Raw genomic sequence first — 16,496 nt, 5'->3', positions numbered from 1 at the left:
TCTACAAACTGGAACAAATGGAGCAACTGACCTTGAGGTATTCACCAGCATCTCTAGATGCTTTTTGAAAAAAATCAACCACGAAGAATGTAGGAGCAACTTGAAATACCTGTTTAAAAAATGAATTAGAAACTATAAAATGTTTGGAAAAAAATTATTACAAAGGTTCGGGGGTGAGAACGTACTTCGAGAATGACGGGGTGAGAACGTACTTCGAGAATGACTGAAAAATGTGAAGTTTTGTTTGCTGAAAGGCCTTCCACCCTCATCTTAAAAAATATTAAAAAATTAAAAAATTGAAAAGAAATAGCTTCCATTCTATATTTTCAGGACTACTTTGGTGAGATTGCTGCCCATGGAATGAACAAGAAATAAGACAAAATAAAATATAGCCTGGACTCCTCCAAATGTTAATTAGACAGTAAATCAATTCCTCGAGGCATCAAAATAAGAGGCAATTAGCATGAAATTGGTCAAGTTTACCAAAGTTCTAAACAAGATTACCATAGGAAACTCCCAAGTGGTCTACCTTGTAATTATGAATGTGTGTCTAAAAACCTATCAATTGTGCAACAACTTCCATACTTAACAAAACCACTTTTGCTGGTTCCTAGGAAACAAAGCGTGTTTGATGCAGCGTAGGCAAAAAATTCAAACATATGAACTAATCATGAAGCTATATAAAATGAAATCATAAAGGAATACAGGATGACATTGAAAATTGGGCTCAATAGTGTTTAACGTGACAAAAATGAGATGAGATGGCAACACACTCCTAATGGCAGTACCAAGAGTAGGCAAGTTTGAAAAATATTAGCAGCTGACAGCAAGTGGAACATTAGATATGGAAAACAACAAACCACAAGTTTGATCATGATTGCTTGGTAGTCAAATACAAATGACTCAAGTGGAATTAACAAACTCATAACTCATACTTGTCGACGGTCAAAAAGTGCTGAAAGGTTTAAGCCTTGAGAAAGAATAATTAGGTCAAAGGCATTAAGAGCCAGAGAGCGCACATCCTCATTCCTGCATGGCTCATCAACTGGTTCTTCCTACAAAAAAAACCAATGAATGCGTGGCAATTGTTAGGCAAACCCATAAATACCAGCGACTTCCAACAAAAAACCTGAAACACAGGTGTCCTCTTTATTTTATACAAGGCATAAAATCACCAGCCTAAAATAATTTAACATCTAGATTATATAAAACAATATGCCCTATGTAAAGGGAGAAAGATCCAGAGTGATGGTGTAAACATGAGATAACTGTTCTCTAAAGTACTTGGACTTCTAAATGCCATCTGTATGCATGCAAAAAGGTATATCAATATTTTAAATTTTGGTGCATTTATAATGGTCAAATTTGTATATATATATATATATTATCTAATATGTGCTTATGCACATTTATCAATAAATGAAAACTTGGTCTGTATTGCAAAGCAAAAACTTAGCGTTGAGAAGGTTGTGGGTGGTCATTGAAGCTGTTGTATTGTGAGAGAATTCTATGATTGGAGGTGTTTATGGTTGGACTTCAAAATGAAGTTGCCTACGTATCCCAAAGATGGGAATCAAGCCTTATGTAGTTCGGGGTTTAAGGTACACTCGGGTATTAACCTCTCCTTTTGCGCTCTAACTTTTGCCAAGGCCGTCGTTTCTGGGTTTTCAACCTTGCGAGCTATGCTTTTCTTTTCTTTTCAATTCTTTTCTTGTTTTTTTCATTTTTTCTTTTCTTTTTACTTTTCGCATTTTTCTTCTTTTTTCTTTTTTTCTTTTTCTTTTGTTTTTTCATTTGCTCTAACTTTTGCCTAGGTCGCCCTTCCGGGTTTTTGGCCCAGCGACCCTCTCAAGGGTAAAAGTGTAGCTTCGTCCATGTCAAATGGTTTTTGGATCTCGAAGCCATCTGAATCCAGAAGAATGGTTGTTGTTTGTTGATGCTATAGAAGTCCATCCGATGGGGCTGAATTTGGCCCTAGTGTTGTGGATAAGAACTTGGTTGTCCTTCAACAATACTTTCTTCTTTTCTCCGTTCTGGGATTTGGCATTCTTGCTGATCTTCATCTTTGACTCTTCGAGCGCATTATCTGACATCTTTTGCCCCTAGTTTGGGGGGTGCTTCTCATCCAGCTTTGCAAGCTTTCTTTTGACGACGTTTGACCTTCTTGATCTGACTTTTCTTGCCCCTAGTCCAAGGATTGCTTCAAATCTAGCCTGACGGGCCTCATTTGATGGTTGACCATTGAAGATTCTAAATCGAAGTTCAAGGTTTGAGAGCAAAAGGGGATGAGTCTCGAGGCTGAGAGCGATCCTATGCTGCACAATCTCGAGAGCGATTCCACACAGGTCTTCGCAGGATCGCGCAAAACATTTTTTGAAATTTTTTAAGAAAGCGACTAATCGCTCGCGCTGAAGACAATGTAGAACCAGTCTAGATCAAGCCAGGATCCTTCTCAGTATTCACATTAACAAGCATGATCTCATTCATTAAGGGCTTAGCATGCCTCTCTTTCTCTCAATTGATCAAATTTTGCAAAACCCGAGGAATTCCTTCCTCTTTGTTTTCACCACAGTGTTCAAAAAGTTTTGAAAAACTTAGGTCAATGCAATGATTTGAAGGCACAGAAGAGCAGGTGAAATGCACTACCGTTTCATTCAAGTTTGCTGGCACAACAGGCTCAAAGCAGAAACAAGCACAAAAGCATAAAAACCACAGCTGTTTCATTCAGATCTTCTGGTGTAACTGGCTCCACGACAGAAACAGCCTCAAAAGAAAGCGAAAAGACAAGCACAAAACAAAATAGTGATATCCGAGGTAACGCCCCTGAAATCACTCGACTCCTATACAACAGGACTGACTCGATACAACAAGACAGATCCAATTGACATAGTACAAAAAAACTGACTATATAGAAGACAACAAAACGGACTGAATACCCAAGTCAAAAAGTACAAAAACTAGCATTCGCAAATGTTCAAAATAGTGCGTGCCATACGCCACATCTGAAGTAAACTGAGTGCCGCCCGCAAGTGGTTCATCCCCTGATCACATCACATTATCCTCCAGGTTCACTGATCCAGTGACAATAGACTTTGCTGAGCTTGGTGGGAGGACGACCCCGTTGTCAAACAAGTCCTGTACTTCATTGCGAAGACGGAAACAATTGTTGGTGCTGTGACCAATTTGTTGATGGTACGCACAGTACTGGGTAGCGTCATTACCAGATGGAAGACGACTAGGGAGAGGCCGAGGCTCGAGGACAAACATTATAAGCTCTGAAATCATGCATGGAAAGGTGTCAAACCAACCAAACAAAGCAAGCAAAGCATATAAGAAAGCCCAAAGCTTAAGGCTAGCCAAGGGACTCAAAACATGGCCATGCAAGGCAAGCCCCAAAGGGCCAAGGGCACTCAAAACAGTCTCAAGGCAGGTCAAGACAAGACCAAAAACATGCTCGAAACTAGCCAACACAAGCTAGAATACAACTCCAAAAGGCATGAGGCATGCAAGGCTACAAAGGGGTGTTACACTACACCTATCAAAACCAAACATGGCATGAATTGTCCAATGAAAAACAGAGTTATGGCATATCAAAATAAGCCCAAAAACCCACTTAGATGGCATCCCAAAGACCTAAGCATGATGGCATACACAATTGTCCATTCATGAGGCATAAGGCATCAACTCTTTAAAGCATTAAGGGAGTGATAAGTGCAAGTGTATGAGCATGAAACATGGACTGAAATAACATAACAAATGACGCCAAAACATTGAAATGAGCCAAGTAATGCATGCTAGACGACACAACATTCAAAGCTAACAAGCTAGATTGAACCATGGCTATACAAAGCAAGTCATGCATGACTAAAACAACCTAAATTAGAGCTAGAGCATGCTAAAACATGGCAAAAGCTTCTTGAAGTTAAGCCAAAAGCATGCTAGAATGACATGTTAAGGCATGATGCATGTTAAGGCAAATGAGAGGATTGCAAGACAAGTACAGGAAGCATGTAAGAGCCAACTAAACCCACCCAAAACAGAGTCATGGCATGCTAAAACAACACCAAAAATCCACTGAAATGGAGTCAACATAAGCTAGAAAGACAAGCTCAAACATGAAGCATATAAGACTAGTTTGTGTGATTTACACTACGAGTGTATTAGGCATGCATGGAGTGACAAAACCAAGCAAAAATAGTGTTGTATCATGGAAAAACAAAGCCTAATACATACTGAAATGAAGCTAAAACATGCTAAGCCAACATGCTACCAATATAAGCCACTTATGCAAGCATACAAGACAACAAGGAGAGGGGGTGACCCTCTCCTATTTAAGACCTCAAAACTACCTTTCCACCACTGAAAATCCTCTGGATTTCAGTGGTAGAAAGGTCATGCAAAGACAAGAACAAGGGCCAAAAGGGATGGCCTAAAACACGGCCTAACAGGGCCTTGGAGGGAGGAGATGACCCCCAACCAAAAAGTGACCTTAACCAAAGATTTAAAGCATATAAAAATAGAACTTTTATCAGTTATGAGTTAAGCTTAAAACAATAACCAAGTAGGTCTAAAAGCTAAAACAAGAATGGGGTTTTAAAAGCAAGGAACTCACCCTTGAAGACCACCTTCAAGAACAATGCTCTAGCAGCCTTCTCTGATCAAAACTAGTCCAAGAACACTAAAATCAACCTCAAGGGACCTCAGCTCCCAGAGGATGGTGTTCTAGTGTGTGTTTGTGTACAATAGTAAGACAAAATGACACTTTTGAAGCACAAAATGAAGAATCAAGGGAAAATAGATACAAAACTATATCTATCACTCTAACCCTAATTTTTCTGAACCTCTGGAAAGGGAGGAGGAGCTCCCTCTTTATAGAAGTTCAATTCCTAAGCTTGTTGAGCAAGCTAAGCAATTGAATCAAATCCCTCCGTACATGTGTATGGAGGATGTGAATTGTGCATGCCAGCTATGACAACTGGCATAAAATATCTGTATAAAGCAGATGAACAGGGCTCGGCTAGAAAATATGGCCGATCGACCAACATAAGTGTCGACTGACCAAAAAAGGTGCCAATCGGCCAACACTTTTGGCCGATGGTAAGAAAACAAGGCCGATGGCTTCATGCCTTGGTCGATGGGTTGAGGCAATGGACAACAAGCCACCCTCTTCCCTCAGAAGCAAAAACACAAGTTCTTGGTCCACAACCAAGCACAAAATAGACAAGTTGAGAGATCTTGAGACAAGATGCGCGACCGAGACCCCTGAGAACTCAAAACAAAGACGAGCATGGATGATCATCGAGTGTTCAAACGATGACGTCCAAGTCTTGAGGACGGTAAAAAATGGGGTGTCTACAGGGGGTAGTTGATCGGTTGACCAAGTCGGTGCATTTTATTCTTATGCACGTAAGTGATTCGGTAGACTATCTTGCCCACTTGTATATTAGGGACATAGTGAAATTGCACGGGGTCCTTGTGACGATTGCTTCAGATAGAGATCCGTGTTTCACGGCTCAGTTATGGCAGAGCTTGTAGAGTGCCTTGGGCACTAGATTGACCTATAGCGCTGCTTACCATCCTTAGACTGACAGGCAGTCCGAGTGTGCTATTCAGATCCTTGAGGATATGCTTCGAGGTTGTGTCCTCGACTTCAAGGGTTCGTGGGAGAGGCATCTGCCCTTAGTGGAGTTTGCCTATAACAACAGTTTCCAGTCGAGTTCCGGCATGGCACCATTTGAGGCCTTGTATGGCCGACCATGTAGATCTCCAGTGTGTTGGGTCGAGGTGGGTGATGCACCTTTGTTGGGTCCAGAGTTAGTTCGGGAAACGACGGAGAAGGTGGCACTTATCCGTAAGAGGTTGATTACAGCCCAAAGTCGCCAGAAGAGTTATTCCGATCGTAGGAGGAGACCTTTGTCCTTTGAAGTGGATGATCATGTCTTTTTAAAGATATCACCTAGGCGGGGTCTTATGAGATTTGGGAAGAGTGGGAAGTTATCCCCTCAGTTGATTAGCCCCTTTGAGGTCCTTGAGCGAAGTGGGGAGGTTGCTTATCATTTGGCGTTGCCACCACAACTTTTTAGAGTTCATAACATGTTTCATATTAGTATGCTTCGGAAGTATGAGCCGAATCCATCACATGTGTTGGATTGGACCGACTTAGAGGTAGACAAGGATGTCTCGTATGAGGAGAGACCGGTGAGGGTCTTGGATAGACGGGACCAAATCTTGCGAGGCAAGACGATTCCCTTGGTTAAAGTTTTGTGGAAACATCACGGAGTTAAGGAAGTGACTTGGGAACATGAATTGGAAGTCCGAGAGAAATATCCAGACTTGTTTGCTAATGTATAACTTTGTATTGAGATTTTAATTGTTGTTGATGAAAAGTATATAAACATTGTATATGTTTTACATTATGAGAACATTGTATATGTTATGGATATTTTGAAAACACGGATTCTATATAAGCATTGTATATGTCTTGATAATGTGGAATATCAATGGGTGCTATATCATTTTTCGAAGCATTGTATATGCCATGTAAATTCGTTGAAAATTCAAATTTTGGCCAAGCATTGTGAATGTTTTGGGAAATCATAAATTTCATATTAATATGGGACTTGTGTATCGAGTCAATGAGGATAGATGACTGGGGAGTGGACCATGGTGATTAACTTGTAAGAATAACTTTGTTTTGAAAGATCTAATGTTGATTTTGAACTTGATTTGAAATTTCAGGGACGAAATTCTTTAAGAGGGGGAGGTTATAGCGATCCTGGATTTTAACTCGACTTTTATGGTGTTCCGGACTCGGGTCTTGTGGTTTAATGCTGTTATTTATGCCTTTTCCCCCTCTCACTCTTTGAATTTGAGTTTTGGAATGTCTTGGGCGTGTTTAGAATAGGTTGGTTGCTAGTTAGTCCAAAACCTTGTTGCCCAGAATTTTGGTCTCCCGCTTGAGCGGGCCTTTTTGCGCTCGAGTATGGTTTGCAAACATTCAATACTTTGTGCGTATGCAAAAAATGCTGGGGAAGTGTTTTTTCACGCTCAAGCGGCGTTGCTTATGCTCGAGCGGATCTGCTCTCGAGTGGCCTTTCTTGCGCTTGAGTGGCTTTCTGAAGTGTGTAAAAAAATATTGAAAGTGTGTATTCTACGCTCGAGCAGGTCTTCTTGCGCTCGAGCAGGTAGTGCCTTGTTGTTGTGTCTTGGCACTCAAGCAGCCTTTCTTGCGCTCGAGCGGGACAAATTTATGTGTCTGACGCTCAAGCGTCAAACTCTCCGCTCGAGCAGACTGCGCATATGTCAGATCGTAAAAGTGACTTTTTACATAACTTTTTCATCTTTTTCCACCCAAAACCCTAAAGTTGAGAGCCTCTCTCTCTCTCTCTAAAACTCACTTTCTCTCTACATTTTGACCTAGATCCTTTGATCTCTACACCCTTGAGCCTTCAATAAAAAGATAGAGCTCCTCAAGATCTTCTCTTTGACCCGATTAAAGTTGGATTTCATCATTTTTGGGGTTCCATCCTTGCTTGGCTCCTCTTTTCTCTTCGAGGAAGGGATTTTCTACACTTTAATATGGTTTTTAACTTAGTTATTTGTCTAATGTGTAACAATGGTGGGTTTGGGAGTATTTTGAATCACAAACCTAGGGTTTGGGTAAAATGTGAAAGAGGGGTTTTTGGTAGAAATGAAACAATTGATTATGGGGTTTGAAAATGAAATCTTGTTATATCAAAATAGTTGGTTTCGGTGCTCGGTTCAGATTTGGGGAAAATGGGAAATTTGCCCTAAAATGAATATTATATTTATTTTGTATAAATAAATAAGATTGATGTTGTGAACGTGAAATTGGACAAGTATAGAAATGAAAGGTGAAATGAAATTGATGATGTGTCTCATCTTTGGAAACTTGGAATATATATATCTATTTAGAAATATCTGTATTGGGCTATCGGTGGAGGATAGCTTTGATTGTTGTAGAGATTGCATGTGGGTTAAGTAAATTGAAACTATCCCATGATTGATTATAATTGAATATGATCATGTTGTAAGTGCATTGTATATGTATGTTTATTTGGGAGTGGAAATGGGATGTACTCCATGTGTAATTATGTGTTTTTTTATACATCACATATGTATGTTTGTTTTGGGAGGAGAAATGAGATGGACTCTATTATAATTAAGTTGGCCGGAGTGTCTTGGGTGAAAGTCCCGAAATCTATACATTGGTGCCAATCCCGCGGACGAAATATCCGTAAAATGGCACTTTGGAAGTGTTATGCATTGAGTGTGAAATTTGTTGAACCATTGAGTTGTAATCTCATTTGGGTTAGTGAAAAGTAACAAAATTGGCTCATGTACTGAGATGAAATGGAAGAGAATGAAATGGAATGTAGAATTGGAAATTCCTGAATGTGTACAAGGGTATGAATGTTACTTCCTGGATGTTGTTTATGCATACTATACTTATATCCTTGTTAAATCCCATATACTATGTTAGATTATCTTTACTGGGCTCTGGCTCACCCTATTTGGGAAAAACATTTTCAGGTAATAATAGCATGCCTTCACCAAGGCAATAGCATCAGAGGGTTATTTGGGAAGCAAAAGGGCATCTTGTTTTGTTTCACATTTTTGTATAGCCTGGGGCTTTAATTGTAAGGGGCTAGTCCCAGTTTTGTTGTAACCAAGTTAAGACTTGGAAAGGTGTAAGCTCAAAGGACATTTATTTATGTTAAACTCTCATGTAATATTAACTTTGTGTAATGAGAGAACTGTTTACTCTGATGTATGTTGCCTCCTTTATATATGCTTATGGGTTATATTTATGGTTATATTTTGAGGGTGTTACAAATTTCAAACTGTAATACTCCAATATAACACTCAAACGTAACATTCTAATGTAATACGAAAAAAAAAAAAAAAATCTTAGTGTAATACCCTGATGTAACACATAAAAAAAATCCTTACTGTACTTTCTCAAATGTAACACTCTAAAAAAACTCCTTAGTGTAACACTCTAATGTAACACACAAAAAACTCTTTAGTGTATTTTTCCCAAATGTAACACTCTAATATAACACTCCAAGAAAACTTTTAGTGTATCACTTTAATGTAACACACACAAAAACTCATTAGTGTAATACTCTAATGTAGCACACACAAAAATTTCTTAGTATACTTTTCCCAAATATAACACTTTAATATAATACTTTAAAAAAACTCTTTAGTGTAACACTCTAATGTAACACACACAAAAACTCCTTAGTATACTTTTCCAAACGTAACACTTCAATATAACACTATAAAAAAAATTCCTTAATGTAACACACAAAAAAAAACTCTTTGGTGTACTTTTTCTAAACTTAACGCTTCAATGTAACCAAAAAAAAAAAAAAAAAAAAAAAAAAAAAAAAACTTCTTATTGTACTTTTCCTAAACGTAACACTACAATGTAACACTATAAACAAATGTGAGATTCTTCAAACTATTTCAAAAGGAGTATAAATATTTCGTAGTTAGTTTTCGGCAAATGTATAATTTCAAACTATGAGTATTACGTTTAGAAAAAGTACAATAAGGAGTTTTTTTAGTGTTTTTGTGTGTTACATTAGAATATTACGTTTGGAATTACGTTGATTGGAGTGTTACGTTTGTGAAAAGTACACTATGGAATTTTTTTTTGTGTGTGTGTTACATTAGAGCGTTATGTTTGGGAAAAGTATACCGAAGAGTTTTTTTTGAGTGTTACGTTATTACTGTCATGACCCAAACCCGCCCCTATAGGTTTAGCGTCGTAACCGGACACTAATCCGAGATTACCAAAGGCGTTCCTGTACAAAACAAAACAATTGGGGCTAGCAGAAGCTTATAACAAAAAGACAACAAATAGTCCATTGAGCTGTGTAACTATATACACAAATTTAGATGTATAAACATTAATTTACCCACTGTACAATACATACTTCTTGTACAAATCATTTATATACATATCCACATATACCAAACTATCAACATCGTGATCAAAACAAGACAACGATCTACTAGACCTAGCCTCAACTCGGAGGCACCAAAAACTCAATAGGCTTCAAGCGGTGGCTCGTCTAACAGTATTCATCTAGGCTTGATCCTCATGTCTTCAACCTACACATATAGATTCAAACAGCGAGCTATAGCCCAATGAATAACATTAAAGTAAAGAGGTTAGTGAACGAATTCCAAATATATCATGTTCATAAAACAAATCATAGCATAATCAGTCTCATATCAGAACATAATAATGGTACATTCAACAGAACAGAACATATCATCTTCTGACTAGAGTAATCGGTTTCGGATACCGATTAAACATATCACCACTTTGTCAAGTGGCTAACCAGATCTTGTAATCACATATATGTCATGGACCCGTATTAACATGCTGTCCCCCCATGACTTGGGATCATTCTTTGGATGGCATAATAGATTGATAAATAGGACATTCGTTCACATTAACAAAATTACATTTCAGAAATCATAATTCATCGTATAACATTTCAAACATAAATCATATGAACATATCTTTACCATAACATTACTCACAGTGTTTGGTCAGATGATACGCCTCAACGGGTCAACCGACAAAAACATATACAAGCACAACACATTCGATTTATTAATCAAGTCTTAAACTTATTCCAAACGTTTGTCACGTGTTCATTAAACCATTTCTATTTGTTCCATAAATTCTTTCTTGTTCATGGTATGAAAATGAGTGTAGAATGTCAATTTACATCATGCGAATGAAGGCCCAGGCATCATAAAAATGAAGAGAAATCAAAACGGTACACTATCTTGAAAATCGTACGTGTAGGGGCCTTGGCTACACGTGCGGAACCATCACTGCACGTGCGAGCCATACATGCAATTAAAGCAGAATTCAAAGTGAAACAGGGGAAAGTGTTCCGCACGTGTGGGGCTCCATGTCGTACGTGCGGTTTTGGGTTCAAAACAATTCGAAAATTGATTTAAGTTTGGGACTTAATGTCTTCAAATTCAAGCTTCAAATTCAAGCATTTCAACCCAAAACCTCTTAGAAACAACCTTGAATCAAAACATAGCCTTAAAAAAATCCCAAATGGCCAAAAATCTTGAGTTAAATATAGAAATCATAAACATGCTTTTTATGAGTTTCAACTTCAAAATTCATGGATATTTCTCTTCAAATCTCAAGAGCCATATGCATGAAATCAAGTATATGAACAAGTCTTTCATGAATTGATGCCATGCATGTAGACTTCCTACTCAATTTCACCAATTCTCAAGTTAACAAAAACATGTAATTTCATAACTCTTTATTTTCATGATCTTAACTTCAAAACTCATGAACATGTAAGGATTGAACTCAAAAACAAGAATTCCACAACAATTAAATACATTCATGAGAGAATTTCTAACCATACTTCATCATTCCTTCATATTACATGAATACCAATTGTACCTTCTTAATTAGCTACTAAATTCTAGAAATTGAACTTAAATTCTTTTTATTCTTGGTTAGTTAGTGATAGATTATCAAAAAGTAAGCTCAAACTAACCTGTTATATCTTCAATTTGATGAAATACAACAAGAATTGGCCTTTCTCTTCAATGCCCTAGCTTTTCTCCTCTCAAGAGCTCTACCTTCTCTCTCTCTAAAACTCTCCAACAAAACCCGCTCACTCTCTCTTACTACTCAACTCTTCTCTTCTTAAACATGGATGATTAGAATTAGGAACTAGTTAGATTCTTAATCTCCAATTAAAACATTTTTAGTCATGTATTAACCAAAGTAATAAAATATAAATAATCTAATCATATACTACCCTTATTAAGTTCACTAATTACACAATTAAACTTAAATTAAGCTCATGCACATTAAATTACAATTATTCAGTCATGTTTAAATTACTGAATCAGAAACTCATCACATAGAAATTTTTGCAATTAAACATAAAATAATCACTCATAAATAAATATCATGCATATATATCGATTCCATATACGTCAAATTGAAATTATGAAGTCTTATATTACCTATTCTAAGTCAAAATTAAATCACTTTAGCAAATAATTGACGTAAAACATTAAATCACATGATTAATTAGCACATAAAAAGGAAATTAAATGACTAATGAATCAAATGCATGTCTGGCTCGTTACAATTACATTTGGAAAAAGTACACCAATGAGTTTTTTAGTATGTTACATTAAAGTGTTACGTTATTAGAGTGTTACATTAGAGTGCTAGGTTTTTGTTGTGAGATTTGTTCTAGAATGAGGGAAAATCCAAAACTTCTATAGTGCAAATTGTCCAAATGTATAATTTTACATTTTGAGAAATCTACTTTTATCCCTAAAAAATTAAACCTAAACATATAAGTGATTACCGTTTTATGTAATTTCCACTTTAATGGAACATTTGGGGTCATAAGAAAAAAAGGAAGACTAAATAGTTTATAAGATCACATTTTGAGATTTATTAGTGGTTCACCCTAAAAAAAATTCATTATCTATATATTATACAAGGAAAAATGGTGTTTTTAGTGAGAAGCCTTGTGAGAGTTTTATTATCTCATACTAATTTTCTTGATTTTCTTAATTTTAAATAATTAAGAAAATCTCCATTGCCTAGCTTTTATTTGATAATCCCACATCGGGAAAAGAAGGAAAAAAATGAGTTGTTTTACTCATATAAAGGGAATTTTATACTCTCATCCCATTTAATGAAAAGCCTTGTGAGAATTTTAATATCTCATACAAATTCTCTTCATTTTCTTAATTTTGAACAATTAAAAAAATCTCCACTGGCTAGCTTTTATTTGATAATCCCATATCGAAAAAAGAAAGAAAAAAATGTTATTTTACTCATATAAAGTGAATCTTGTATTCTCATCCCATTTAATATTGTAGTGTTGTGCATGTTTCAATTCAATATAATTTAAATTTTAAAAGTATTAATTAATTAATTATGACCTAGCTGATTAGGCTAAATCATTTTTGATTTGATTGATTTGTTGGTTTAACTACGATTTTAGCGATTTTATCAAAATATATTGATTAGATTTGTTTGATTCAAAGTAAACTAAAGATTGCTTAGTTAGAAATAAACTTTCCATCCAAATAATTGTTAATTTTCATTTTATAATCCCACATCGAGAAAATGAAGAAAAAAAAAAGTGAGTTATTTTACTTATATAAAGTGAATCTTAATAGTGTAGTATTCTGTATACTTCAATTCAAGACAGTTTAAATTTTAAAATTAAAATAACATTTAAAAATTTCAATTAATTAATTTTTGTATAAGTTGGTTGGTCATTTGAGCTAATCGATTAGGCTAAACCATTTTGGGTTTGATTGATTCGCCGGTTTAATCGCGATTTCTCATATTGATTTTATTAATTTTAAATAATTAAAAAAAAAATCCATTGGCCAACTTTCATTTAACCATATAAAAATAAAACTCTAATTAGTTTACGATTTATTTATAATCCCACATCGGGAGAAGAAAAAAAAGTAAAGTTTGTTTCACTATCTATCTATATATTATATAAGGAAAAGGAGATTTTTAGGAAAAAGCCTTCTTAGAGCTCAGAACCCTTATTCTAAAATTATTGAATTTCTCTTAATTTTAAACAATTAAGAAAATTCTCGTTGGCTAGCTTTCATTTACTTTTTATTTTACAATCTCACATCAAAAAAAGAAAGAAAAAGTTAATTGTTTCATTTACATAAAGTGAATCTTATACTCCCATCTATATAAGTAAAAAGAGATTTTTAGTGAGAAGTCCTATGATCAACTTCTCATATCATTTTTTTTTATTTTCTTAATTTTAAACAATTAAGAAAATCCCTATTGGCTAACTTCCATTTAACTTTTATTTTACAATCTCACATAATTTTGATTTAAAACTAATTTTGTATGAGTTTTTGAAACTCTCATGATATTTAACTTTAAAATAATTATAATCTCACATCGAGAAAAGAAAGAAAAAAGTGAGTTGTTTCATTTATATAAAGTGTTGCAATCCCACATCGGAAAAAGAAAGAAAAAGTGAATTGTTTCACTTATATAAAATTAATCTAATAAAGAGAGTTTTAAGGGAGAAACCTTCTAGAAGCTGCAAACCCTCATTCTAAAATTATTGATTTTTCTTAATTTTAAGCAATTAAGAAAATTCTCATTGACTAGTTTCCATTTACAGTTTATTTTACAATCCCAAATCGAAAAAAAAAAGGAGAGAGAAAAAAGTGAGTTGTTCCATTTACATAAAGTGAATCTTATGCTCCAATTTATATAATTTATTAAAATTTCTTAATTTTAAAAAATTAAGAAAATCCCCAATGGTTAGCTTCCATTGAACTTTTATTTTACAATTCTACATCGAGAAAATAAGTAAAAAGTGAATTGTTTCAATTATATAAAATAAATCTTATACTCCCATTTATATAAGCAAAAGAAGATTTTTAGTGAGAAGCCCTATAATCAATACCATTTTTTTTGTTTTTTTTTTAATTTTAAATAATTAAGAAAATCTCCATTAGTTAGCTTCCATTTAACTTTTATTTTACAATCCCATATAGACGCTTTGATTTTAAAAGTAATTTTGTATGAGATTTTGAAACTCTCATAATATTTAACTTAAAAATAATTACAATCCCATATCAAGAAAAGAAATAAAAAGTGGGTTGTTTCACTTATATAAAGTGAATCTTATACTCTCATTTAATATTATAGTATTGTGCATGTTTCAGCTCAAAATGGTTAAAATTTTAAAATAAAATTTAAAGGTTTTAATTACTTAATTTTGTTGTAAATTGGTTGGTCTTTTAACTTAGTCGATTAGGGTGAATCGTTTTCAATTTGACTGATTCACTAGTTTAACCATAGTTTCAGCTGTTTTATCAAAATATATTGCTTAGATTTTATTGGTTTGAAATAAACTAAGATTGACCTTATTAAAAATTGAACGACTGAGATTGTTTGATTAGAAATGAACTTTCAGTCCAAATAACTGTTAACTTTTATTTTACAATCCCACATCAAGAAAATGAGGAAAAGATGAGTTGTTTCACTATATAAACCTTATGCTCCAATTTAATATTGTAGTGTTGTATATGTTTCAGTTCAAGAAAGTTTAAATTTTAAAATTAAAATAAAATTTAAAATATTTAATTAATTAATTTTTGTATAAGTTGGCTGGTCCTTTGACTTAATTGATAGGGTGAGCCATTTTCGGTTTGATTGATTCACTGGTTTAGCTGCGATTTTAGCAGTTTTATTAAAATATATTGGTTAAATTTACTTAATTCAAAATAAATTAAAGATTGGCCTAATTAAAGATTAAACGGCTAAGATTGCTTGATTCAAAATAAACTTTTTCTCCCAAACAATTGTTAGCTTTTAAACAATTAAGAAAATTTCCAGTTGTTAACTTTTATTTTATAATCTCACATCGAGAAAAGAAGAAAAAAGTGGATTGTTTCACTTATAGAAAGTGAATCTTATACTCTTATTTATATAAGCAAAATGAGATTTTTAGTAAGAAGTCTTCTCATCAATATCTCATACTAATTTTTTTTATTTGCCTAATTTTAAAAAATTAAAAAAATCCCGATTGGCTAGCTTTCATTTAACTTTTATTTTACAAAATATAAAAAAAAATTAAATATAATTATCATATTTTTATTTAATAATATATTATTTTAACCCGTGCATAACACGAGAGATATGTTAATATACATAGAATGAAAATGATCAAAATCTTTGGCCTTGCACATCCTTTGGTACAGGACACAGCCAGTGGCTTTTCACCGCAATTTGAATGATGTACTTGCATAGGAATTTGTCATTTTAAAGAAATTAGTTATTTAAACAACTCTGCTACGTAGCTCGAAAATGAGCTGGCTTGAATGGCTCGAGGTGCCAAAACAACGTCGTTTTGACACCTTTTTTTTTTTTTTTTTCCCTTTCTCCTCTCTCTCTTCTTCCTTCCTCTTCTTCCTCTCAGACCCAAACCAAATTCTAAAATCCTCTCGTCCGACTACCTCTCTGACACGATGCAAACGAGTGAACATCTAACTCCTCTCCGATGTAAACGATGATGGAAGCTTCTTATACACCGGAAACTCAGATGCTAAAATGCATCATTGCAAAAAAAATTTCAACACAATTTTGCAACCAAAGACCGAAGTATTTACAAATTACAACACTTTACATTACCATTATCAAATTCAGTTTGTCCTCATCTTCAATCTCACCCTCTTCTAACCTAGAAACTAAAATTACTATTAAAGAAATTATCTATCTAATCCATGAGAACACAGAGAAAAATTTGAAACAGAGACACCCAGAAATGTCAAAAACCTCTGTTCCACACTTATCAACTATACAACAAGAAGAAACCTCAATATTCATGGAATTTGGAGCAGATCACCCATCAGAATGGTCATTAGAGCTATACCCACTTGGGGTC

General features: G+C 34.6%; 1 protein-coding gene across 1 annotated transcript; it reads right to left on the bottom strand.

Moving 5' to 3' along the window:
- Position 1: 1 nt before the first annotated feature.
- Positions 2-1,196, bottom strand: LOC114293867 (CBL-interacting serine/threonine-protein kinase 8-like). Its single transcript, XM_082918722.1, has 4 exons — positions 1,176-1,196; positions 936-1,055; positions 213-269; positions 2-109 (listed from the first exon to the last, which is right to left on the bottom strand). Exons 1-4 carry the CDS (start codon positions 1,194-1,196, stop codon positions 2-4), a joined length of 306 nt encoding a protein of 101 aa, XP_082774848.1.
- Positions 1,197-16,496: the final 15,300 nt, after the last annotated feature.

The sequence above is a fragment of the Camellia sinensis genome, chromosome 3 (genome assembly GCF_055761805.1).
Source record: "Camellia sinensis isolate YWXY chromosome 3, ASM5576180v1, whole genome shotgun sequence".
NCBI classification, from domain to species: domain Eukaryota; kingdom Viridiplantae; phylum Streptophyta; class Magnoliopsida; order Ericales; family Theaceae; genus Camellia; species Camellia sinensis.
This window is presented reverse-complemented; position numbering and strand designations above follow the sequence as displayed.

Excerpts from the sequence above, each read along its gene's own strand:
- LOC114293867 (XM_082918722.1), bottom strand. The coding sequence starts at position 1,196 with ATGTTAAATTATTTTAGGCTG. Across the intron at positions 1,056-1,175 it reads TGTTAAATTATTTTAGGCTG|GAAGAACCAGTTGATGAGCC; the intron begins GTGATTTTATGC and ends TTTTTTTTGTAG. Across the intron at positions 110-212 it reads ATTTTTCAGTCATTCTCGAA|GTATTTCAAGTTGCTCCTAC; the intron begins GTACGTTCTCAC and ends TTTTTTAAACAG.